At 42.4% G+C, this 27821-nt stretch overlaps 1 protein-coding gene across 2 annotated transcripts; it reads right to left on the bottom strand.

Moving 5' to 3' along the window:
- Positions 1-747: 747 nt before the first annotated feature.
- On the bottom strand, positions 748-27750 carry ZMYND12 (zinc finger MYND-type containing 12). Of its 2 annotated transcripts, XR_681695.5 has the most exons (9): positions 27422-27655; positions 21437-21578; positions 19987-20158; positions 11572-11741; positions 8136-8258; positions 7005-7116; positions 4874-5019; positions 2379-2583; positions 748-1435 (listed from the first exon to the last, which is right to left on the bottom strand). XR_681695.5 is itself a non-coding variant. In NM_001280205.1 (8 exon segments), coding segments are annotated over 8 exon segments (1098 nt in total). In that variant the 5' UTR covers positions 27532-27750; the 3' UTR covers positions 2058-2460.
- Positions 27751-27821: the final 71 nt, after the last annotated feature.

Genomic DNA, 27821 nt, shown 5'->3' with positions numbered 1-27821 from the left:
GCTCCCAATAACTTCATTATTTTCTAGCACACACAGAACACTTAAAATATTGACCACATTCTATAAAGAACATTTCTAAAAATCAAAATTATATACAGTATATTCTAGGACCTCAATAAAGCTAGAAATCAATAGCAAAGAAGTTGTTTTAGAACTTCTCTTTTGGAAATTGAGTCATATTTCTAAGTGACTCATGAGTCATAAAAAATAAGAAACATTTAGAAAAATAAAATACTGCATTTTTAAAATATATGGGATCAGCTAAAGCAGTATATAGGGTAAAATTTATAGCCTTAAATGCATGTGTTAGAAAAGAAGAAAAACTGAAAATTAAATTACTAAGCCTGAAAAAAAAAGCAGAAAATTATGGCCTATAGCCAAGAAGTAAATCAGTCAATAGAAACAATAAATTGGCCAGGTGCGGTGGCTCACACCTGTAATCTCAGCACTTTGGGAGACCGAGGCGAGCAGATCACGAGGTCAGGAGATCGAGACCATCCTGGCTAACACGGTGAAACCGCATCTCTACTAAAAAAAAATACAAAAAATTAGCCGGGCATGGTGGTGGGCGCCTGTAGTCCCAGCTACTCAGGAGGCTGACGCAGGAGAATGGCGTGAACCCGGGAGGCGGAGCTTGCAGTGAGCCGAGATCACGCCACTGCACTCCAGCCTGGGCGACAGAGCGAGACTGCATCTCAAAAATAAATAAATAAATAAAAATAAAAATAAAGAAATAGAAACAATATATTTAAACAATAACTTTATAAATGTATTGAATGCAGAAGGGTTAATGAACAGGAATTCAGGGAGAATAGATAAGACAGGAGTGAGAAGGCAAAAAGAGGCCAAGGAATAAAGAATAGAGTAGGAGTCTAATAAAATGGACTTTTTAGAATGTTTTCAGAATAGGTAAGTTCTAATATTTTCTTTGAAATTATCTGCTGAAGAGTTGTTGATCCTCCTCCTTACCCCTCCAGTCTTCATTAAGAGTCTATTTGAAAGAGCTGACTCATATTTGGGGTTACGGGTTAAGAGCTAAGAAGAAGGGGCTTTGTCTTTAAAGAGAAGAAGGAAGTGCTACACAATGTTGACTGGAGAATGAGAATTCATCTGAGGCTGAAAATTAGATCAAGAGATGGCTGAAAGACAAGTAAGCCCCTGGGACTTCATGGCCATCATGGAGAAGCATAAGAATGCCCACAAGTATGGAAGTGGGGGGGGGGGGTGACAGCGGGGGGTAGGGGGCGGTTTCCAGCTGATTTTACCTGAAGGGGCAGGGTGACCCATCTGACTTATTTTTATTATATGTGTTTGAGTGAATTAATTTACAGTGAGGAACATAAAACTCTCTGACAGGTTCTTGACCTGCGTATCTTCTCCCTGGGTGCAGATCTACTCACGAAGCAAAATGCTGCTTGGCAAGTCTGGAGAGGAACTAAGGGAGAAAAAAAAGGATATGCTAAATTACCAGAGTCATCAAGATGGGATGAGCTGATATAGCTGTGGCCACATCTGGGCCATTTTACAACAGTAATGGATGAGGCTATAGGGAGATCAAGGTCACAAACCAATGATGTGAGAGAGCTGGAATTTGAGCTCAGGCATGTCTGAGTCCAAGGCTCACCCTCTGTCCTCTCCATCACAGGGGATCTTTCAGGATGCCTCTCCCCTAGACTGTATAGATGGCCCACATCTGCTTCAAATTATTGTCTGAGATAAGAAAGATGCCACCCTGGAATGGCATCTCAGTCAATCCATACTGAAGCTCCTTGACAGGCCCAGGGGCCTCCTCTGGCACAGGAAGACCTTATATCTAATTTATGCCTGCATTTTGCTATTTGTTTTCTATGTGTCTCATGTCCTTTTTGTTCCTCTATCTCACCTTTTCTTTAAGTGGGTATTTTCTAGCATACCATTGTAATCCCTTTGTTGATTTTTAACTATTTTTAGAGTTATTTTCTTAGTGATTGCTCTATTATAATGGGTACTTTATCACAATCTACCTCAGATTAATGCTAAGTTAATTCCAGCATGGAATTAAGAATAGAGAAACTTTGTTCCAATATAGCTTTATTCCCTACCCCCTCCTTTACCCCTCCTTTAGCAAAAGTGTATGAAACATGCATCGTTGGGAGACTTCTGGGAAATGACAAACTATTTGTAGTTTAACTACAAATACCATATTAGTGATCTGACTACATATTACTCAGTCATACAAAGTCATGATAAATCAAGTACAAAGGTCATGACAAACACAGTTTTTAGTGATTTCTATGCCTAAAGCTTTATATTCCCTTAATATGCTGTGTAAGAAAAAAATAACAGCTATGTGTGCAATCCCAGGGGAAGAGGGTGGAAACTTCAGCAGTCTACAGTACCTCAAAGCAGTTGTGCAAGGCTGGAATATATTAGATCTTCAGTAGCCCCTGGAATAACCCTTGATGCAGAGCTCATGGGTCACTAAGTAATGGGATGGTCTTCAGTTGAAATGAGACTTAATAACTCTTGAATGGTGCTTTGCTCATGGACATCAAGCTGTTGTTCTTTGGCTAGACTGAGGGCCCTCATGCCATATTCCTGTGCCTGAAATAGAATTGCAGTGACAAAAGGAAGTTGTCACAGGAAAGCATAACACTGGGAAGCCCCATCTGTGCTCAACTCCAGAAACATGAGAGAGAACTGACCACATTTTCACACCACCCACTGAGCTCTTGTTGATAAACCTGTAAACACACTGGGCCCTTACAGCTAGCCACATGTGCGCTGGGAGGGGCAGCAGGGCACCAGAAAAAAACCCCACCTGACTTGACAAACTAAGTACAAACTAAGTATACCTTCTTAACAAAGTGAGATCTTTGTAGGACCTTAATCAGGCCCTAGAGGCCATCACTGGAAGGCATAGAGGTGACAGGTGCCACAAGTAAATTACCACTCTGGGGTGGTCCTGGAGACCATGTGGCCCAGAGTTTTGACTTGGAAAGAGGCTCCCCTTTCTTCCTCTCTTCTTCTCTTCCTTCCTTCCTTCCTATAAATTGTTATTGAATGGTTACCATGTTCCAGGTCCTGTGAATATAGGCAGAAATTCCTATTCTCATGGAACTTACAGTGTAGTAGGGGAGAAAGACAATAAAGAAGACAAATAAAACACGACAGTATCTTAAATGATAAATGCTAAGGAAAAAAATAAAGCATGAAAGGGGATAGGAAGCATTAGAGGTAGTAGTGGGGGTTTGCAGTTTTAGACAGGGAGAGCAGGGAACGCTTCACTGAAAAGAAAACAGCTGAGTCAAGTGAAGGCCTGAAGGAAGTGAGGTGCCAGTCTTGATGGATAGATAGATGTGTGCCTTTTGTCTAAGGTCTCTTGTAGATCTAACACACCCTGGGGTAATGACTTCCTTGAGTACACAGTGGAAAATTGGACATTGCACTGTAGAAATGAGGTTTTGTCCAATGTAAATTTGAAAGTTCAGTGGAAATATTTTCCTATTCCTCACCCATTCCTACCCCTATCCCAGACAGGGTTAGTGCCCTGTGCACTGTGCTCCCACAGTGCTCTGGGCTTCGCTGTCACACTCTATCATAACCTGTGAGCTCCTCCAGGCCTGGTATACTGCAGGTGCTTAGTAAAAGTTAGCTGAAGAAAGAAAAGAAAAGAGGGAGGAGGGAGGAAAGGAGTCTTAAATTTTCCCATGTCACCCACACAAAAAGGGCTCCCTCCAACCAGCCTCCTCTCTCTCCCCCTGCCTACTGCTTTTTCTTCTTCTTCTTCTTCTTTTCTTTTTCTTTTCTTTTTTTTTTTTTTTTTTTTGAGACAGGATCTTGCTCTGTCACCCAGGCTAGAGTGCAGTGGCACAAGCACGGCTCACTGCAGCCTCAATCTCCTGGGCTCAAGTAATCCTCTTATCTCAGCCTCCCGAGTAGCTGGGACTACATGTGCACACCTCTATGCCCGGCTGATTTTTTTATTTTTATTTTTAGTAGAGAGTGGGTCTCATTATGTTGCCCAGGCTGGTCTTGAACTCCTGGACATAAGCAATCATCCCTCCTCGGCCTCCCAAAGTACTGGGAATACAGTCATGAGACACTGTGCCTGGCTAGTTTTCTTTATAGCAGTTTCTACTATCTGAAATTATATTACACATACATATGTTTATTTCCACTCCTCCAAAAAACACCAGTGCCATGGAGATAGGAAACGTATGGATCACCACTGTATCCCCAGTCCCTAGATTAGTGCTTTACAAATGGTAGATTTTCAATAAATGTTTGAATGAATGAGAGAATCAACCAATAAGTCAATAAACCTGAGATATGCTACTTACTGTCTGTAAGACATTGGGCAAAGAATTGACCCTCTTGGTGCCTCAGTTTCCTTGTTTGTAAAGTAGAGATAATAAAATAGCTACCTCATTAATGTTGGTATAAGCATTAAGTATGATAATTACGTAAAGGGTTTAGGCCAACAACTGGTATGTAAAAGTACTCAAAAAGTTACTTTTTGAATCATTTCATGGCAATGCATTTCTGACTGAATCCCCGCAGCAACAGGGAACTCAGTAACTGGAGTTAGAGTGACTACTTCATCCGTCCAAGGCTCCCCAGAGCCTTCCTGCCCTGCAGGCTTCCCAGCACTGCCCCAGACTCCCTTTATCTATGCAAGACTGGGAACCCTCGGGGGAAGAAGACAATCCAGTTTCCATTATGCAGGCTAGACTCAACACAGGAGAAATGTCGTAAGCATCTGAACCTCTTTGGAGTGAGGGCTTGCTCTGAGGGCAAAAGCTATTGGAATTGGGCAAAACACAAATTTTGAGTTCAACTAGTTGAATTTCTACCTTCATTTTAGACGTGTTGCTTTTTTAGGGAAACTTGCCTTTGAAGAATTCATCATCAGGTAGTAAAGCATGACCAGGATCTTCAGAACAAAGATGGTTTTTTGGGGGGCTTTGTCAGATGTAGATTCTCGAATGTTCAAGATTGAAGTCAGGATGCGAATGGCTTCTGCTTCCTGGGCTTCATCTGCATTGGAAGGGGAAGAAAGAAAAAACAGGCTCTTGGCAACTGAGTCTGCCCTCATCAAAAGCACTCAGCTGTTAAAGCGCCTGGTCTGCTGAAGGCTTCCCAGGGGCACTGGTGGAAATAGCACCAATTACAGCAAGTTTTTTACCTAGAGGACTCCCTCCAGGTGCAAAGCAGGAAGCCCCAAAGCAGGAGTTTCAGACCGCTTTCCAGCTTTGCTTAGCATGCCATTATCAGAGTAGCCTAAAAATATGCTCACTCCCACAGGTCCCAAAGTTGCTAAGGTTTCTCTCTTTTGGAGTCCTGAACTCTAGATCTCTTGGGCTTGCAAACACAGATAATCTGTCACAGGCAGATTCCTTGGGTCCAATTCAGATTCCACTCTACAGCTGAGAGGAGAGAACTGGGGGAAGGGACTTCTTGCAGCTGCAGCAGCTTAACTCTTCTCGTCTAGGCCATAGATGCGTAAGCAACAACCTTCATGCTTCCCTCTGAGAGTCTGTTTACTATTTTCCCCAGTAGTTTTTGGTCCTACTTTAGTCATCATTTACTGAGAAGTCACTACATGCATTTAAAAGCACTTATACAAGTACTAAGCTTAGAGAAAAAGACGAAAAGGATATACACCATCATGTTAAGGTTGGCTATCTTTGGATATCTATGATTTCCAAGTTTTCAGCTATAACATGAACTATTTACATAATGAGAGAAAATTCAATAAAGTTATTAATTTTTTAAACTTTAGCTCAAAACCTCTCCTCCAAAGAGTCTTCATTCTTCAACACCACCCAGCTGTCCTCACCTCTTCATTCTGGGACTCATCTTGTAACATAATTTGTACTCACAGGAATGTTCTTTTGTTATTGCCTATAGGTTCTATATCACCAACTGCACTGTATGTCTCTTTTGAGCAGAAACTAGATCCTCTGTGTCTTTTCATTGTCTCTGAGGGCATGATGCTGTACGGTACTATTCAACACTTAGCCCTTTGCTGGCCCGGGGAATACAGTTTAATCCAACTGGGCCCTGCCACTGAGAAGCTCACTGTTCAGTAAAGCATGAAGCTAAGGCACCAGAAGAAATCAGCAATGCACCTTCTGTGTAGAGTCTACCTTGGCTTACGTGTCCTGGAGCAAGAGTCCCCAACCCCCAGGCCATGGACCAGAACTGTTTTGTGGCCTGTTAGGAATCGGGCTGCACAGCAGGTGGTGAGCAGGGGTGGTGGGGGCGAGTAAAGCTTCATCTGTATTTACAGCCACTCCCCATTGCTTGCATTACCACCTGAGCTCCACCTCCTGTCAGTTCAGCAGCAGCATCAGATTCTCTTAGGAGCGTGAACCCTATTGAGAACTGTGCATGCAAAGGATCTAGGATGTACACTCCTTATGAGAATCTAATGCCTGATGATCTGTCACTGTCACCCATCACTCCCAGATGGGACCATCTAGTTGCAAGAAAACAAGCTCAGGGCTCCCACTGATTCTACATTATGATGCATGGTATAATTATTTCATTATATATTACAATATATTAATAATAATAAAAACATAGTACACAATAAATGTAATGCACTTGAATTCTCCTGAAACCATTCCTCCCACGCCCCCCAGTCCATGGAAAAATTGTCTTCCATGAAACGGGTCCCTGGTGCCAGGGAGAGATTGGGACTGCTGCCCTGGAGGGATAACATAGAAATGGATGCTCTGCAGAAATCACAGGGGGCTTTGATGTGGTCTTTTTTTTCCTCTAAATCTGTCCCTTAGTAACCCCCGAATGGCTATGTGTGATGATAGGGATCTGAATTCTTCCCAACACTGGTAAAATCTCTTTGATCCCCGTGTCTCAGTTTTCTCCATCAGCAACATGGGGAAGGTGGCAATGGTGTGCTTCATGACAGGGACAGCTGCTTTCCCTCTTAGGGACAAGGTCTGTGTATTGGGTGAGATGAAGTCACTGCTCTCCCTTCAGGGAAAACTGCCACTTACCCAAGCCAGTGTCATTCTCAAATAGTTTGCCCAGTAAATCCATTTGTTGGATGTGAGCCTGTGAGAGGACTTGATAGTGATTGTTCAAATATGCATGCCAGATCTCAGAGACCTGTTGGGAAAAGAGACGGTAATACGACAAGCAGGCCAGACCTCAGCCGTCGGACCAGGCAGGTGAGGAGAGTAGCGCATTTGGCCGGGCTTCTGGACAACCTGGAGGTTCTCTCTCTCACTGTGCCTGGAGGCAGAGGGAACCCTAGGAGCCCAAACAGGCCTGGCCAAGGTAAGTGTGACAAGTGATGGGCTGAAAAGGGCCTGTGGCAGCTCATCTTGGGGTAGCCCTAGTGGTTATCTTTTGTATAGCACACACAACACGAAACCTTCACATCCTCACAACATCCTGATGTAATATTCTTATTATTCCCATTTTACATGTAAATAAACCAAGGCTCAGAGAAGATCACACGTGACTTCTGGTAAGAGCTGTTAAGTGGCATAGCCAGAATTTAAACCCTGGTCTATCTGATTCTAAAGCTTTTAAACTACAGCAAAATGCCTCTTTCTCAGAAGCAGGTCTAAAACATGAATCAACAATCAGCAGAAAGCCTATATTACACATTTATTACACAAATGATTGCCTGCTAAGTGAGGTGTTACTATATGGATACAGCTGACATTTTAATATATTGGAAACTGTTTAAAATATTTTACATGTAAATATGGAAATTTCTCATGTTCTTGGATCCCTTGACAGGATCTTGTAGCAACAGATTTCCCTTGGAAATCTCCTTCTCTATCGCACACTTCAATAAGCCCACATTAGCTTGCTGCTATGGGTATGACACAGCATACAACAGTCTATCTGAAGGGGTTTGGCTCTTACTGACCTGTCCTTCATTATTCGTTAATCACCCTACGGATGTTAAGGGTTAGTCTATTTTGGTAGTGGAGACACTGGAAGAAAGAAAATGGAGTATATCATGTATCAGGCTATATAGTCTTGGGCAAGCCACTTCATCTCTCTGTGCCTCTCTTTCTCATGAATGGTATGTTTTTCATGAATAGTCTAATACAAGTTGTAAGACACCAAGCCTAAGAGTGAAGGCTCAGCTCCCAAATTCCCCAGCTCACCTTGGTGTACAATGTGTCTGCCAGGTCCAACTTTTTAAGGTCATAGAATATATTAGCCAGGTGGAAGTAGCCCCCTGAAGTCCTAATGTCCTCTGTTCCAAATGCACAACTGGCAAAATAAATCTATAGCAGAAGGAAGAAGGAGAGTGCTTGAGTTCCTTTTGCAAATCATATATCTGATAAAGGACTTGTATCTAGAATACATACAAGAAACTGTTACAACATTCCAATTTAAAAATGGGCAAAAGATCTGAATTGACATTTCTCCAAAAAGATATTCAGATGAATAATAAGCACATGTATAGATACTAACATAGTAATTAGGTAGATGCAAAACAAAGCTATAATGAGATATCACTGCATCTAGGATGGCTAGAATCAAATACAGAAAATAAAAAGTGTTGGGAAGGATATGGAGAAAATGAAACCCTCACACATTGCCAGTGGGAATGTAAAAGGGTGCAGCCTCTGTGCAAACAGTTTAGTAGTTCCTTAAAAAGTTAAACATAGAGTTACTACATGACCCAGAAATTCCTCTTCTAAGTACCTACCCACAAAGACTTGTACGTAAATGTTTATATCAGCATTATTTAAAATACACAAAACATAGAAACAACCAAAATGCCCATCAACTGATGAATGGATAGACAAATTGTGGTATATCCAGGCAATGGAATGCTAATCAGCAATAAGAGGAATGAACTGTTGATACATGCAACAACATGGATGAATCTCAAAATAATCACCCTAGGTGAAAGAGGTCAGATGCAAAGGACCACACATGATGCTGTCTGTATGAACTGTCCTGAGAAGGCAAATTTGTAGAAACAGGAAGTGGTTGCTGGGGCTGGAACAGGAATGGGAAATGACTGCAAATGGATACAAGGGATCTCTTTGGGGTAATGGAAATGTTCTGAAACTTGATTGTGCTGATGGTTGCGCTACTCTGTAAATTTGCTAAAAATAATTTAATTGTACACGTAAAATGGGTGAATTTTATGGTATATATCAATAAAGCTGTGTGTGTGTGTGTGTGTGTGTGTGTGTGTGTGTTTAAAAAGCTAGGCTAAGGAATCTGAGCTTGTGCTAATTTTTTTTTTTTTTTTTAAAGACAGAGTCTCCCTCTGTCGCCCAGGCTGGAGTGCAGTGGCGCGATCTTGGCTCACTGCAACCTCGCCTCCTGGGTTCAAGCGATTCTTTTGCCTCAGCCTTCCGAGCAGCTGGCATGACAGGCACACACCACCACACCTGGCTAATTTTCATATTTTTTTTTTTTGGAGACTGAGTCTCACTCTGTCACCCAGGCTGGAGTGCAGTGGCGCAATCCTGGCTCACTGCAACCTCTGCCTCCCAGGTTCAAGCAATTCTCCTGCCTCAGCCTCCCGAGTAGCTGGAATTACAGGCACATGCCACCACACCCAGCTAATTTTGTATATTTAGACGGGGTTTCACCATGTTAGTCAGGCTGATCTAGAACTCCTGACCTCTGGTGATCCGCCCATCTCGGCCTCCCAAAGTGCTGGGATTACAGGCGTGAGCCACTGCGCCCAGCTAATTTTTGTATTTTTCATAGAGACGAGGTTTCACCATATTGGTCAGGCTGGTCTCGAACTCCTGACCTCATGATCTGCCTGCCTCAGCCTCCCAAAGTGCTGGGATTACAGGCGTGAGCCACCACACCTGGCCTACTAATTCTTAACTGTGTGGCCCAGCTCAGGACAGAATGTGCCTCTGCTTAATTTGTTGGAGGATGTAGAGTATAGAGAGGAAACACAAAGAATTGTATTAGTCAGGAGCCCAGGTGGAACTAGATGGCACCCTCAATAAGATTGCCTGAAGATAGTTTAGTGGAATTATTATTTGACATGTAGAAGGGTTAAGAAACCAACAAGGGCTAGGGAAAAGCCCTACGAGTAAAACCAACAAGGCCTAGTGAAACACCAGGGACTACCAACAGCAAGAAACTATTACCATCCCTACACCTGAAACAGCAAGGGGAGGAAACAAGGTTACCAGAGCCCAGCAAGAGCTAGCACTATGGAAGAAGGCTGCCTGACAGGAGCTGTGGCCACAGAGGAACACTGTTCCTGACAGATCAGGGGTGGGGCAGAGAGGCAGCAGAGAGAATCAGTGCCCCAGACTTTTTCTCCTCCTACTCTCCACTCCCCTACTATGCCTTCCACTCTCCAAACCCAACCAAGGCCAGAGAGCAATGGAGTCCATAGAGGTTGTGTAGTCCATAGAGGTCAGGCTCCCAGGGCATAGAGTAGGGCAGAGAATGGATATGGGTTAGTGGAATTTAAAGAATAACCAGCGTAAAATTTAATTTACGGGCATTGTACAGGCAGGCAACCAGAGGAAGGGCTGCTTGGTGCAGAGGCCAGAAGAGAGGCTGAAGAGAGAACCAACCTGCAAGGAGACTGCAGTCTGACTCTACGCTAACTCAGATTTCACGCCCAGGAACTCTTTTCTCTGGTAATATTTTCCAGTACTGAAATCCTAATAGAAACCCCTTAAATTTTGAAAGAACAATTCAGTTATCATCCTCAACATCCCATCTAACTTTGTACAGAGTTTTATCATCGATAAGTGCTTTCTTATACATCTAGCTCTTTTAAATTTAATAACCAACACTCTGAAGTAGAGATATTACTGTTATTTTTTAAAATAATAGCCAAGGTACTGTACATTTATTGTCCTATTATTAATCTTCGCAATGACCCAGTGAGACAGAGACTATTTTATTATTCCTGTCTTGCAGGTGATGAAAGAGGTTAAACAAATTTTCCAAGACAATGTGGCTAGTGAAACAACAGATCTGTGACTAGAAGCAAAGCCCTTCTCTCTCTCTCTTTTTTTTTTTGAGACGAAGTCTTGCTCTGTCGCCAGGCTGGAGTGCAGTGGCGCGCGATCTCGGCTCACTGCAACCTCCACCTCCCGGGTTCAAGCGATTCCCCTGCCTCAGCCTTCCGAGTAGCTCGGACTACAGGCATGCACCACCACGCCTGGCTAATTTTTTGTATTTTAGTAGGGACGGGGTTTCACCATGTTGGCCAGGATGGTCTCAATCTCCTGACCTCGTGATCCGCCCACCTTGGCCTCCCAAAGTGCTGGGATTACAGGCGTGAGCCACCATGCCCGGCCAGCAAAGCCCTTCTCTTAACGAGTATGCTGTTTTGCCTCCCTTTACTCTTCAGGGCAACTGAAACTTCAGGAATATGTGACCTGGCCAAGGCTGAATAGCTATGAAGTAGAAATGCTTGAACTCAGGTCAGTAGAATTGTGTTATGGCTAACATCCCACCAAATAATCAGTTGTAAACAGAAAGTTTTAGAGAAATGCACAGTTTTAAAAAAATTAAACAGATTTTGGAAATATACAGGTGTTATAATTTAGATTTTGGAAATATACAGGTGTTATAACTTAGCTTGTTTACATCATTGGCCAGATGATAACGGGCCTCTTCATAGTTTTTCTTAGCTATATAGAGAAGTCCCAGATTCCGATGCAGTAAAGAGTGGGTGGCATTACTACAGTCAGTTGATTTGAGGACTGTCCACTGCGCTTGGAATAGATATTCTTCAGCCTGAACGATTCGGCCCAGACCTGCCCAAAAGCAGAAAAGAAGGTTATAATTCATATCCAGGCCAAAGAACACATGAGGAAATATGAGTCATTACCCATTCACTCATGTAGTCATTGACTCAAGTATTTATTGACACAGAAAAACTCATACAGGAATGTTCATAGCAGCCTATTTGGAAGAGTAAAAAAAAAAAAAAAAAAAAACAGAAACAATGTAAATGTCCATCAGCTGCTGAGTGGATGAACAAAAGGAGGCATCTCCATCTCCATCTCCATGAGTGGAATATTACTCAGTCATAAGAAGGAATGAAGTAGTGCTACCTGCTATAATGTGGATGAACTTTGAAAACACTATACTAAGTGAAAGAAACCAGACACCAAAGGCCACATATTGTATGATTCCATTTATATGAAATGTCCAGAATAGGCAAATCCATAGAGACGGAAAGTAGACTAGTGGTGGCCAGGCGACAGGGGGAGTCCAATGCAAGGGAGGCACTAACAGGGGGTCCAATGCAAGGGAGGCACTAAGAGGGAGTAACTGCTGACAATTACAGGCTTTCTTTTAGGGGTGATGAAAATGTTGTGGAAATAGGTCATGGTGATTGTTGCACAACCTTCAGAATGTGCTAAAACCAACCACTGGATTGTCCTTTTTTTGTTGTTGTTGTTGTTGTTTTGAGGGAGTCTCACTTTGTTGCCTAGACTGGAGTGTAGTGGCACGATCTCGGCTCACTACAACCTCTGCCTTCAGGTTCAAGTGATTCTCATGCCTCAGCCTTCCAAGTAGCTGGGACTGCAAGCATGCACCACCACACCCCACTAATTTTTGTATTTTTAGTAGAGACAGGGTTTCACCATGTTTGCCAGGCTGGTCTCAAACCCCTGACATCAGGTGACCCACCCACCTCGACCTCCCAAAGTGCTGGGAATACAGGCGTGAGACACTGCGTCTGGCCTGAATTGTTCTTTAAAAGGGTGAATTTTATGATACGTGAATTATATCTCAATTGTGAAATATATATATGCATATTTAATACCCTTTATGTGCAAGGCCTTGTGTTGGGTGATGGGGAATCAAAGTGCAACATGAAAACAAATATATTTACAATATAGTATAATTGCAATAGCAACACAAGCTTTGGAAGTGTCAGAGGATAGGAAATGTTTAATACTATAGATGAGATGGAGAGGGACACTGAAGCAGAGTCTGAGCTGGGTTTTGAGGATGAATAGTTTTCCAGGTAGATAAGGCAGGGAGAGCATCCCAGGCAGAAGTAACAGCATGTGCAATGTCATAGAAATATGAAATAATATGTTATGTTCATAGAACTATATAGAGTCACAGCTGCAGGGAATTGGTTCCAGAACCCCCATCAGATACCTAAATATAAGGATGCTCAAGGCTCTAATATAAAGTAGTGTAGTATTTGCATATAACCTATGCACATCATTCCCTATGCTTTAAATCATCTCTAAATTACTTATAATACCTAATACAAAGTAAATGCTATGTAAATAGTTGTTCTACTATATCATTTTTGTCTTTTTTGTTTACATTTTTTCCTTTTTTGTTTATAAGCCCACAAGTAACATCATGTATTGTTTTTATTTGTATCATTTTTAATCATCGTATTATTTTTAAAAATATTTTTGATCCATGGTTGCTTGAATGGGCAGATGCAGAACCTACAAATATGGAGGGTGTAGGGACTGTATCGGCCTGTGATGCTGGAGCACAAATTGTGAAAGACAGAATGGCAGAAAATGAGGCTATGGTGGTAGGCAGGGGGCAGGTCATGGAGGGCTTAGTGAGTTATACCAAGGAACTTGATGCATGTGGATAAAAACTAGAGGATTTTCAAAAAGGGCGAGAGAATCAGATTTAAATTTAGAAAGATCCTCTGGAACCAATGTGGAGGAGGGACCAGAGGGGAGGAATAAAGGTAGAAGATTCACTGGAAGATGTCTGAAATAGTTCGGGCAAGCACGCTTAAGAGCCTGAAACAAGACAGTGAACTAAGGAGGAGGAGATCAAAAAGAGATAGGAAGTAGAATGGACAACACACGGTTACTAAGTAATGTGGAAGGTAAGAGAAAGGAAAGCCAACTTTATTGCTAATATTTAGATACCCTTGACACTTAAAGCTTTTTGTTTATTACATATCATCTTTATATATACAGACGCCTGCCTACCTGCTTGACTCCTGGGGAAATTTGTCAGAACTGAATAGAAAGCCACTACGTCAGTGTGCTGCAGGGCAGGAGGTGTGCTCTGGGGGCGAAGCATTGGTGTGATAGGTGCTGCAGCAGAAATGGCATCAACAAAGGGTTAAGAGGTAAGGACACCAACCCCTCATAAGCCAACCCTCTGCTCCTCTGTGTCCTTCCTGTCAGACCTAGTTCATATGTAAGCATGCTTTTATTCTAGTTGTAACCCTACATCACTGAATTAAAGGAAAAGAGATGAAGAGGAAGCAGTCTACAAGAAGAAGCAAGTAACTTTGCCTGATGGAAGGTCAAAGTGCAAACTAAAATGGGAAACTACTAGATTAGGAGCACGAGGCCTAGTCCCTGATCCTGGCTCATGTGAACATGGCAAGTCACATCTTCCCTCCAGGCTTTGTCTATAAAATATGAGGTTTAGGCTGAAGTCCTCTCACATTTGAAGAAGCAAATGACTCTTAACTAAGATTGTTTAGATGGGAAAAAAATGGTACAGGGCATTGACAAATATTGGAAATTTAAAATTTTCAACATCCAGTTCTCACTCAAGGAGGCAATGCCAAAGAATGAAGACTCCAAGGCCCAGCTGAACCAGCATCTAAACAAGCATCAGTCCTAAAGGAAAAGACATACTTGGGAGAATAAACTGTGAGGCTAGAGAGAGAGAGTACGGTGAGAAGAATGGGCTACTACTAGCCCATGAGATTACAGTCAGAACTAAGCTTGTGACCAGTGAGTGTGTAAGTTCAGGCCTGCCTCTTATGGACAGTGCCTACCTGGAGAGGCATAGGGTGAAGTGGAGGTGGTGGAGACATAAAGGAAGTGATACTATCCCTTAGGGTGATTTTACTAGTGTATGGAATTGAGAAAGGACAGCCACTTACAGACCAGTGGTACTTGTCTGAAGGGTGGGGCAACAGGCTTACACTGGGTTAACGGCAGATCTGGGAGATATTATGGGAGAAGATTTTGCAGGACTTGGTGATGAAAGTGAAGGAATGCAGCATACAGCAGTCACAGCTGAGTCAAAGGTTGTGGCTGTGAGGTGCCCAGGGGAAGAAAAGGGAATCTGTATTTATTGAAGACCTGTTATTTGACCAACATTGTGCTAGTCCCTTTGCATCGGTGGTCTAAGTCTGCCAACAACCCTGTGAAATAATCATTAGATGAGGAATTTGAAGAGGAGGCAACTTCATTCATTCATTCAACCAAACATATATTCACCTAATTGATTGAGTCTCTATCACAATGCGTGATGCTCAATGCACATTAAGACGTGATCCCTGACTCCAAGAAGCTTAAAATCAAGTGAAGTAGGCATACAATAAATAGACAAAACATGAGTGCTGTGAAGGAAATGAACAGAACACAGTAACCAAAATCCTAGCTCACTGCAGCCTCCACCTGCTGGGCTCAAGCAATCCTCCCACCTCAGTCTCCCAAGTAGCTGGGACTACTACAAGTGCATGCCACCATGCCCGCCTAATTTTTTTTTTTTTTAAGAGATGAGGTCTTGCTAGGTTGCCCAGGCTGATCTTGAATTCCTGGGCTCAAGAGATCCTCCCATTTCGACTTCCCGAAGTGCTGAAATTACAGGTGGGAGTCACCACGCCTGGCCAGTTTAAGCAGACACCTGAAGGATGATCAAAAGCCAACCACGTATGAGAGAGAAAAGAGCATCCCAGGCAGAAGGAACCATATATGTGAGAGCTCTGAGTGAGGAAGAGCTTGGTGCCTACGATCACCCAGACAGTAAAGAAAGAGATGATATTTGAACTCAGGCTCTCCTGCTTCCAAATCACTGATAACAGTGGGGGAAGATGAGTAGGGTGGCTCCTCCTTGAAGTGTTACTGAAAATGTCATTTCTAGTTGATTAAAATTTCAAAGTTTTACTAAAAAGAAAAAAAAAAGCTGAATTTCTGTTATCTGTCCACTCCAGTCTGAAGGAATCTCTAAGATGGGAAAGAAACATGTGCATAGGAAAGTGATTTCTTTAGACTTCCAGAAAGGTTAGCAAGGTTTTAAACCAATGACTGTGGAGTTACAGTGAAATCTTCCATTTAGACAGCACTTTGCAGACTTCAAAGCACTTTCATGGTCATTACACTCGAACTCATTTCACCCTTAAAAGAATCCTGTGAAGAGAACTCAGATTCAACACATACTTACACAGTGCTCGCGAGGTTTCAGGTACCGTGAAATTATTTTTTTAGTACCTTCTCTGTGCTAAGTACTGGGCTGAGTGTGAAGACATCTGTGATAAGTAAGAATAGACACAGATCCAGTTCTCCCCTGAGCTTACAGTCTACTGGAGCAGGGAGACAATTAAATAATCTCATCAATGAATACAATTATTAATGGACTAAGTGCTCAGAAGAAAGGAGTAGTTCTTTTTTTTTTTGAGACAGAGTCTCGCTCTGACGCCCAGGCTGGAGTGCAGTGGTGCGATCTCCTCTCACTGTAAGCTCCGCCCCCCGGGTTCATGCCATTCTCCTGCTCCAGCCTCCAGAGTAGCTGGGACTACAGGCGCCCGCCACCACGCCCGGCTAATTTTTTGGTATTTTTAGTAGAGACGGGGTTTCACCGTGTTCGCCAGGATGGTCTCGATCTCCTGACCTTGTGATCCGCCCACCTCAGCCTGCCAAAGTGCTGGGATTACAGGTGTGAGCCACCACGCCCGGCCAGAAAGGGTAGTTCTTTAAACGAGTATATTAAAAATGAGACCCGGCTGGGTGCGGTGGCTCACACCTGTAATCCCAGCACTTTGGAAGGCTGAGGTGGGTGGATCATTTGAAGCCAGGAGTTCAAGACCAGCCTGGGCAACATACTGAAACCCTATCTCTACTAAAACTACAAAAAATAGCTGGGCGTGGTGGCGCGTGCCTGTAGTCCTAGCTACTCGGGAGGCTGAGGTAGGAGAATCACTTGTCCCTGGGAGGCAGAGGTTGCAGTGAGCCAAGATCAGGCCATTGCACTCCAGCCTGTACAACAGATCGGGACTCCGTCTAAAAAAAAAAAAAAAAAAAGGGAGACCCAACCTGGTCTGGAGCCCTGGGAAATCTTCTAGACAAGGCAGTAGTAACCCTTGAGCTGAAACCTGAAAGATGACAAGGAGTTAATTTGGTGAAGGGAAGAGGAGGAGAAGCAGAGAGAGTGGCTACAGAAAAGCCTTTCCAAACAAGGAAATCATCATGCTTCTGAGGAACTGAGAGAAGGCCGGTCGGTGTAACTGGAAGGGAGGGAGAAAATAATTCAAGAGAGACAAGGTGATAGAATTGAGGTGAGAGAATTTGTTAACGGCTAGATCAAGCAGAGCTTCATGGGTTGCTTTAGAAATTTGATCTTTATTTAGAGGAGTGATGGGTCACATTTTTGTATGCAAACCACATTGGAGGGAGGCCAGAGAAGATGTGGGGAGACCAGTTAGTAGGCAGTGGTCTAGATGAGAGATGATGAGACTTGGGCTAGGGTGACTTTTCCAGAATCCCATAGCTAGCCAGTGTCAGAGGTAAACAGAACCTGGGCTGTATTTTCTTGTCCAGTGCTTTTCTCATTACTTTGGAGGAAAGACAGTCTGGAATGGGGTGTCAGACCTGGGCAGGGTGAGCAGGGCATTCCTGCAGGCAAACAGCCTGTTATGGGGAGTTGGAACCCACACAAGTGAGGAGGGATCCATGCAGCAGAGGCAGCCTGGAATGGGGAGTCAGAGCCCATGGAGCGGGAGGAGGTATCTGTAAGGTGGAAAGGACGGAGTTAGAGAGCGGGGATTGATTCATATAGGGGAACTCATTAATATGTAAATAAACCAATGAAAGTGAAAGCTGTCAGCAAAGGGAGTTGCAATTAAGGAATGGAAGTAAATCAGATTGAACCCTATGGTGCTGTATTAGATCTGGATCAAACAGTATAGACTAGTGGTCATACAGATATTGATGTAGATATATAGATACAGGCCAGACACAGTGGCTCACACCTGTAATCCCAGCACTTTGGGAAGCTGAAGCAGGTGGATCACTTGAGGACAGGAGTTCAAGATCACCAACATGGTGAAACCCCGTCTCTACTACAAATACAAAAATGAGCCAGGCGTGGTGGCACACACCTGTTGTCCCAGCTACTCGGGAGGCTGAGGCAGGAGAATTGCTTGAACCAGGGAGGAAGAGGCTGCAGTGAGCTCAGATTGCGCCACTGCACTCTAGCCTGGGTGACAGAGTGAGACTCGGTCTCAAAAAAAAAAAAAAGATATATAGATATAGAAATAAATACAGATGTAATGTGTGTATACGTACACCCATTATTATATTTACACTTACTCCCTAACTCCACTGAGAAGGCCTGGGAGCAGTAATACCCCAAAAGCATGAGTACATCTAGTGCACAGCTTTTGGCTTCTGATTTTCACTTTCCACTGAAAGAGATCAGGGCTCTTTAGAGGTATGTTCCAGAAAGCAGTCAAGTGAGCAAAGAACAAATGGGGTTGAATCTGGGAGATGCAGAAGCCAGCTTGAGTGGGGGCTGTCACTGGTCAAATCAGGGACATTTTGAGGATCAAATTAACGATAGTAATGGATTTAAGCCCATTGAATAAAGAGGCAATACTGATACAAATAACTAAATGAATACATTGAAAATTCAATGAGGAATGGGATATTTATATAGTTTCAAAGGACGTCTCCATGAAATGAAAATTAAAGTTATTAATTACAGAAGGGTGAAAGAGTAACATTACAGGGAGGAAGCCTGGCAGACACCATCCTAATAAAGTAATTAAAATGAACATCATCAGTAATGAAAAAAATGAAAACATGCCAGTTTATAGGATGGGATGAGAACACAGCATCACCTCTGTACTGTTTTTGCCAAATATCCATAACGTGAGTCCCATCATTAGGAAATAGCAGACAAACTCAAATTGAGAAATGTTTTATACAATTGGCCTGTAACCTGTAAAAGTGTCAAGGTCATAAAAGTCAAGAAAAGGTTGAGAAACTATTCCAGAGTTTTGTTGCCAACACATGGCAACAAAATAAAAAGTGTGACCCTGAACTGTATCCTTTTACTATAAAGATGTTATTGGGAAAATTCGAGAAACTTGAATGGGGTCTTCTTAGATGACAGGGTCCCCTTGTGTGGTTCCCACAAAGACATTCTCCTTCATAACCACAATACAATATATCTCATTTACTAAGGGGACACTGAAGTATTCTAAGGATGGGGAATCAGGTGGACAACTTACTCTCAGAGAACTCAGGGGATGAAAGTTCTTTATATTGTACTTAATTTTAACAGTTTTACTTTTAAAAAAGTTTTACTTTTAAAAAAGTATTTTTTTTAATGGTGGCTATTAAAACATACGAAGCATTTTTTTAAACAGTGGCCACCATGTAGGGTATCTGCTAAGTCTGCTCTATACTCTCAGAATTGCCTCTCCCATCTATAGGGGTGGGTTCCTGTATTTCTGAACTATGTGGCTCTGATCCCAGGGAACAAAGGTGGATCCCACACTCAAGCCATGTCAACAAAATTCTGTCTTCTACGAATTTGTAATTGGAAATCAGAAGCTAATTAGTTTCTACTGCCTACTTCAAACCTAGAAAACATGTAAACTGAAAAACTCCATCTGACATTTTGGGGTAGCTGTCTTCTACAGTGAGCACAGGGTAGACAAATCTGGTCTGCAGAGAGGAAAAATAGCAAAGCAGATACCCAGAGAGAAGTAGATACAGGAGACAAGGCCCAAGAGAGAACGAAAGGCACTCCAATTCTAGTCCCTCATGAAGCCTCAGCTCCTGTAGGATACTACAGCACCCTCACAAAGTTCCTCCTTTTTGTGCAGGCCAGCTTGAGTGGATTTCTGCCAGTTGTAGACAAAAGTCTGTGACATCTCCTTCCCTACCTTGTGCTAAACTTTACAGCAACCCTGCTCCTTCTACAATAGGTCTCTTGGTGCCACTGTCAAGGGTGACTCTTTGATCATTGGTGTGACCCAAACATAACACCACTTAAGGGATCCAAGGATCTCAAATCGGTTTCACTCACCAAGGCTGGCCTCGGCCAACAGCAGGTAAGCAGGCACAAGCTCTACGGAGCTCAGGCCATACAGGTTCACACGGAAGCGAAGGGACTGCAAAGCTGCTGGTACAGCATCTTCGTGTTTCCCTTCAAAGAGGTATTTCTGGGCTACGGTGTAGCAGAATTCAATCAAATACTTCTGTGGAAGAGAGAAACAGACTATCTGAGACAGTCTAAAGTTAAAGGCAAAGTTGGATGTAGATGGCCCTGGGGATAAGGCCAACACCTAATGACCCAGTTAAAGGCACATAGTGAGCCTGCCTGTATTAGAGTGGACGTGAAGCCCCACATAAGTGATATAAGAAAGCAAACTCTGGACTATGAGTTCCTTAAGGCCCAGGAACATGTGTATTTTCATCTTAGTTCAGCGCTTGGCATAGATGAATGCTCAATATAGAGTTATCAGATGAATAAATGAGTATTATTTTTATAGTTCTAATAAAACTTTACTTTAGCAAAGCTAGCATGTCTCAGGACAATCTGAAACTTTCTGCCTTCCTAGTTGAGTTAATTTTAAGAGAAACATCTCATTTTCCCTTCCAGAATTTCCTGTTTAGCTAATATCACAAAAAAGTTTAACTCTGCATTGTTCTAAGGCCACTATCAAAGTGTCATAACACTAAAATGGATGGATCTTATGTTTAGAGATTTATGGCTTATAATAAGGGGCTAATTTTTTAGAGTGATTGAGATGCTCAATACTCAATAATACTCAACACTATACATAATAATAGTGGCAGGTTTTGGTAACCTCCTTTATTTATTCAGTAGTATATCCATACATCATTCTTAACCCTCCTATTATGTGGCCAGACTCTTGGCATCTGTGGATGTTATGGGCTGAACTGTGTCCCCTGCCAAAATTCATGTGTTGAAGCCCTATCCTGCAGTCTGTCACGTGACTATAATTGGAGCTAGGGCCTGTAGAGAGGTGATTAAGTTAGAATGAGGCCATTAGGGTGGGCCCTAACCTAATCTGACTTGTGTCTTTATAAAAAGAGGAAATTGGACACACAAAGAGATACCAGGCATGCTTGCCCACAAAGGACCATGTGAAGACACTGCAGGAAGGCAGCCATCTGAAAGCCAGGAAGAGAGGCCTCAGAAGAAACCAAACCTGCTGACCCCTTGATCTTGGACTTCCCAGCCTCCAGAGCTGTGAGGAAATAAATGTATGCTGTTTGAGCCACCCAGTTTGTGATATTTGATTGTGATAGTGCTAGCAGACTAATACAGTGAGTATTTAGTAAATGTGGAAAACAACAGACTGGATGGTGTTGAGGACTTAAAAAGATATAAAACAAAGTCTCTGCCCTCAGTGAGGTTACAATTTAGTGATCCCAACACAGTTTGAGCCTTGTCTTGGGCAGCTTCACCGCACCTACGACTTAACCTTGGAAAGTGCCATAGGCCCTACCTGCCGCTGCTGCAGCTGCTGCAGGCCATGCTGCCGTTCTTCCTCTGAATTGTAGAAGGGCATGGAAGTGCGCAGTGGAATCAAGAGCTGACATATTTTCTCATGGATGCTGTCCCAGTCAGCTTTCTGATGTACCACCCCACTGACAACAGAAACATAGACTTCATGATCTTTATATTTGGCATGACTTAAGATTCCATTAACCCTCCTACTGGCCTATCCCTAGACACCAGAAAAGTAAGCCAAATACAAACCAGGCAGGGAGCTCAAAGCCATTTCTGAGACTCAAATCTCTTTCCTTTCATGTGGTTATTTGATGATGTATAAACTGTGTTGGGATTGGAGAGTATGTTGTTTCTGCAGGCACACATTCACATTCTGAAGTCACACAGGGATGTTGGCATGCAATTGCTCATAGTGTTCTCTTATAATCTCTTTTATTTCTGCAAGGTTGGTAGTAATGTCCTCACTTTCATTTCTGATTTTAGTAATCTGAATCTTCTTTTCTAGGCCAGTCAACCTAGCTAAAGGTTTGTCAATTTTGTTGGTCTTTTCAAGGAGCCAACTTTTGGTCTCATCAGTTCTCTCTGTAGTTTCTTTATTCTCTGTTTTATCTCTGCTATAATCTTTAATTTTCCTTTCTTCTGCTAGCTTGTGTCTATACCCAACACAGGGCTGTGCATAAAGGAGTTTATAAATATGTTTTAGTTTGCTCTTCTTTTTCTAGTTTCTTAAGATGAAATGTTAGGTTACTGATTTGAGATCTTCTTTTCAATGTAATGTATATTAGTATAAATTCATATGAGTACTAAATTCATATAGTAACCTCTGAGTACTGCTTTGCCAGCATCTAAGTTTTAGTATGTTGTTTTTGTTTTCATTTATCTCAAAGCATTTTCTAATTTCCTTTGTAATTTCTTCTGTGACTCATTGGTTAAGAGTGTGTTATTTCTACATATTTGTAAATTTACCAAATTTCCTTGTTATTGACTACTAATTTCATTCCATATAGGTGGAGAACATACTCTGTATGAAATCAATCTTTATAAATTTATTGAGATTTATTTTATGGTCTAATATATGTTCTATCCTGAAGAATGTTCTATATGCACTAGAGAAGAATAGGCATTCTCATGTTATTGAATGGTGTTCTACAGATACCTGTTAGGTCTAGTTGGTTTATAGCGTGGTTTAAGTCTTATATTTCCTTGCTGATCTGTCTAATTGTTCTATGCATTACTAAAAGTGGGATATTTGATCTTCTATCTAGTTGTTCTATTCATTACTGAGAGTGGGATACTGGATCTTTCATCTAGTTGTTCTGTTCATCACTGAAGGTAGGATATTGAAGTCTTCAACCATTATTATTAAATTGTCTATTTTTCTCCCCAGTTCTGTCTGTTTTTGCTGCATGTATTTTGAGGCTCTGTTGTTAGATGCATACAGTCATGGGTTTTTGCATTTCTATTGCTTATTACACATTTTCACTTAAATGTAAGTTAACTGTTTGATTCCATTTATACATATTTCAAAACAGATAACAATAATCTAGAGGAGGGATCAGAAAAGCTTTTCTGTAAAGGGTCAGATAAATATTTTAGGCTTGAGAGCTATAGGATCTCTGTTGCAACTACTCAACTCTGCTGTTGTAGCACAAAAGCAGCCACAGACAATATATAGCCATGTTCAAGCACCTTCTTGGACAATATTGCCACCTTCTTGGACAATAGAAATGCAATTAAAGTATTTTCTTTACAAGTTGTGACTGCTACCAAAGAAATGACAGAAACCATTTAAAATGTTTTTGGGGAGGTAGAGAATTATTACAAACAGATCAATAAAAGCACTTAGCCAGGATATAGCTGAGTTCCACAGGGAATTTATCAAGTGGGGCTTGTAAGCAATGGAAATGTTAACTTAGATGCCTGAACTTTTGTTCCACTGAGAGCCACTGACATATCTTGCCTTTCTAAATAAAGTGAGCTTTATTTATATATTTGCGGGCTCCCTGCTTATTGATCTGTCCCACCCGTAACACCTAACACAGGGTCAGGGATAAAGGAGGAATGGATAAATGCTTTCAATCAGGGCTCACAATTAAGTAGCTTGTGAGCCACATGTTTTGTTTGGCTATTATCATGTTTTTTTTTAAGCTGAATTTGAATATCTTTAGGTAGGGCATTCATTCTATAATTCACCACTGATCCTATAGCTTCCTATTATTGAATACCACTTCATTGTTTGTTTTCTTAGTGATCTGCAATATTTTTTGCAATAATTTTTCCTTTTGTTCGACATATGAAGCGCAAATTTAAATGCCGTCACTGGCCAGGAGAAGAAAACGAATGGTGAAGTGGTATTCAAGAACAGGAAGCAATAGTATTTGTAGTGAATTACAGAATGTACGCCCTGACTAAAGACATTTAAATTCATGCAAACCTATGGTACTGAAGTCTCTTTTACTTGTCACCAATGTTTTAGTATGTACTTCCATAAAATTACCTTTTCTTAAAAATGTTCTACTGTCCTGTAATCCCAGCACTTTGGGAGGCCGAGGAGGGCGGATCACAAGGTCAGGAATTCGAGACCAGCCTGACCAATATGGTGAAACACCGTCTCTACTAAAAATACAAAAAAATTAGCCGGGCGTGGTGGCGTATCCCTGTAATCCCAGCTACTTGGGAGGCTGAGGCAAGAGAATTGCTTGAATCCGGGAGACGGAGGTTGCAGTGAGCCAAGATGGTGCCACTGCGCTCCAGCCTGGGCGACAGAGCAAGACTCCGTCTCAAAAAAATAATAAAAAAATAAAAGTTCTACTGTGTCTCTAAAGTAAATAAAAATGTGCTATTCTCTGAGAATGGTCATAATCCACTATAGAGCAATATGCACAAGATTACACACAATATATAAAATAAATGTATTCAGAGAAAAAATGGAAATTCACCAAAATTTCAGGTTATTAATCCCTGGGTTGTGGGACTATGGATTATTTTTCTTCTTTATTTTTTATATTTTCAGGTTTTCTGCAGTGAGCATGAATTGCAATTATAATCAGGAAAAAAATTCTTTTGCAGAAAAAAACTTTCACAAATTCAGACTGACTTTCTTGTTCCTTAAACTTGGGATGATGAAAAGGAACATTTATTGTGTGCCAACGTGGTTCCAGGCAGGGTACTAGATGCTTTACATTCAACCATCAAAACCTATAGAACAACGACCTCAGTTTTGTTTTATCAAAAAATCTTGAAATCTCCAAGACCCAAAGACATAGAAATCTGGAGAAAAGGAAGCAAAAAAACAAAAGGAGAAGGTCTTAAAGAGAATTAAAAGCAAGTAAAAGAAAAAAAATCGAAGATAAGGGCATAGAAGATAATTTATACATGCATTTATCAGATATTAGTGCCAACTATGTCTTTCTTTTTTTTCACATTTTTATTTTTTATTTTTTGGCCCAAGGGATAAAAGCACAAGTGCCAACTATTTCAAGACACTTTGCTAGAGACTATGGGGCATACAATGACAGGTCGGACATAGATCAAAAGTTAGCATACTTGACAGTCCCTCTGTACACATTTAACATAGTATCTAGCATTAATGGAGCATAACAAAATTGAAATAACACACTCACCAACAATTAAAATGAAGGGAAATATGAGTCATCTGAGAGATACAGAGTACTGTAAAGTTAGTACAGAGGAAGAAGGAATTACTTCTGGCTGGAGGGATACGGAGGACAGGGGTGTTTTAAGGAAAAAGTCAGTGCTCACACCAAGCAAAAGGGTTGAATCTTTCCCAAGCCTGAGTGGCAGGTTTTACTCACGGCGGTTTACTGGCAAACTCTCCAGGGGTGACCCAAAGGCCTCTTAAACTCGATGCCCACAACCAAATCTGACGCCTGTCATCTTTTCCCCGTGTTCCTTGCCCAAGTTAATAGGTTTATTATCCATTTAGTTTTATTCAACAGATGTTCATTGAGTGTCTGGTATGTGTGGGCACTGGGTCTAGTAAAAGACATAGACATCAGACAAGCAAACACAATAATATAAAAGTACAGAAAAAGTAAAGAAAAATGGTACTGTGAGAGAGAAAAGTATGATGGGGAGTTGAGACTGGGTTTAGACCTCTTTGAAGAAATGACATTTAAACTGAGAACTGAAGGATGAAAGGGAGCCAGGAAGGCTTGTAGTTGAAGGGGAGGTTCCTAGCAGAGAGAACAGTCTGGGAAAAGAAACTGAGGGAAGAAAGGGCTTAGCAAATTAGAACTTCAGTTCTCTATAACTACAGCAAAGAAAAAATGGGGTGAGTGTGGTGGGAAATGAAGGTAGAGAAATAACCAGGGCCTTGTATTTTCTGTTACAAATTCTTAATTATATTCTAAATGCAAGGAAGCCACCAAAGAGGAGATAGCAATGAAAACACAGATGCCATCCCTGCCCTTGTGGGGCATACAGCCTAATGAAGGAAATAAATAAATGATTTCAGTCCATGTCCTAAGTGTTAGGATAGGGGACATACTCAGTGCTTTGAGAGCACTGAGGAAGGACACCTAGGCCAGTATGAGAAGGTACTGCAACAGCTTCTTGATCTGTTATGCACCCGTCAGTGTCTACCTTCCTCTGTATCTGCCACACTGCAGCCCATCCTCTCTCCTTAACACAAATGAGAGCATGTCAGCTCAAAACCATTCATGGTTTCCCAGGAGATAAATTCCAAACCCTTGATCTCATGTCACTGTCTAGCCCTAACCTTTATCTTCTTGGTTTAAACTTCTACTACCTATCACAATGATGTTCCAACTTTTTTTTTTTTTTTTTTTTTGAGACACAGTTTCACTCTTGTTGCCCAAGCTGGAGTGCAATGGAGCGATCTCGGCTCACTGCAACCTCCGCCTCCCGGGTTCAAATGATGCTCCTGCTTCAGCCTCCCGAGTAGCTAGGATTACAGGTGCGCGCCACCACATCCGGCTAATTTTGACTCAACCTATAGTAAGAAATACATTTTCCCTGTACACACACACATGTCCACATAAAACACTAAGACAAAAGTTTTAAGAAACAATTCAGGTAGGATTAACCTGATACTTTCTACTCATTCTGTGCTCTTTTTTGTTGTTGTTGTTTTCTCTAAATGGTGATTGTGACTTATTCATAAACTGCTAAAGGGCCCTGGCCTGCAGTTTGAAAATCACTGACTGCTCCCTCCACTACTACGTTCTCCACTCAGCCCTTAGCAAACTCTGTTCTTTTGCCATTTGCCCTAGCAGTCCCGGATGCCGGGAATGCCCTACCCTTCTTCACTACTCCTGTACACAGCAGGTTCTGACTGCCCTCTCAAAATGCAGCTCAAATGTTTCTTCCACAGGGAAAGCTTTCCACATACTGCCCCATTCACTATCGTCTCACTCTCGTTGCCCAAGCTGGAGTGCAGTGGCGCGATCTCCGCTCATTGCGAGCTCCGCCTCCCGGGTTCAAGCGATTCTTCTGCTTCAGCCTCCCGAGTAGCTGGGATTACAGGCGCCCAGCACCACTCCCGCCTAATTTTTGTATTATTTAGTAGAGACAGGGTTTCACCATGTTGGCCAGGCTGGTCTCGAACTCCTGACCTCAGGCGATCCGCCCGCCTCGGCCTCCCGAAGTGCTGGGATTACAGGCGTGAGCCACCGCACCCGGCCTGTTTCTTTACTGATTTGTCTCCCACATTGGAATGTTAGATCTTTGAAGGAACTGATCTACCGAGCTGCCCCAGTAACTTTAGCACCTAAAATAGTGCATAACACAGAGTACGCCTTCAGAAAACATGAGTTACGAATAAGTGGGAGATGAGGCAGACGAGGCCACGGGAGTCTTAGGGGCCTGTCTTAAAGCCGTTTTGAGGTGTCCCTTGCAGAGTCAGGGGCAACGGCTAACGCAAGGTACCCAAGCCAGACCCGGGAAAGGGAGAGAGGGAGGGAGTTATAGCGCCCAGGTGCCACGTTTCAGGGCCTACCAGTAATAAGTGACTGTGCAGGCCGCGCACACCCGCTCGGCTGGGGCTTCGCACACCTCACAGCAGAGTCTGCGCCCCTTGGGGACTGCCAGTGGGTAGATCACATTCATGGTGCAGCCAGCAGTGCTGGTCTCTAAGACGGTTGCCCAGCAAGGATACGCTGAACCCTGGCGTCACGTGACGATCGCGGGGCTGCGTACTTGCCAGCATTTCAAGGGCAGAGGGTGGCGGGACGTGACTCGACTAACATCTGGGTGTATTGCTGAAGTTGAAAAAGGGGAAGAAAGAAAGAAAAAGCAGCACAAAACCCACAAGTCCCACGGGTCAAATGGCCGAAAAACGACTCCCAAGGAGTCCAAGTCCAGAAAGGCCCGTACAGTGGCCGGTAAGGGTCAAACAT

The sequence above is a fragment of the Pan troglodytes genome, chromosome 1, assembly GCF_028858775.2.
Source record: "Pan troglodytes isolate AG18354 chromosome 1, NHGRI_mPanTro3-v2.0_pri, whole genome shotgun sequence".
NCBI lineage: Eukaryota > Metazoa > Chordata > Mammalia > Primates > Hominidae > Pan > Pan troglodytes.
Note: the sequence above shows the minus strand (reverse complement) of the source record. Positions and strands in the feature narration are given on the sequence as shown.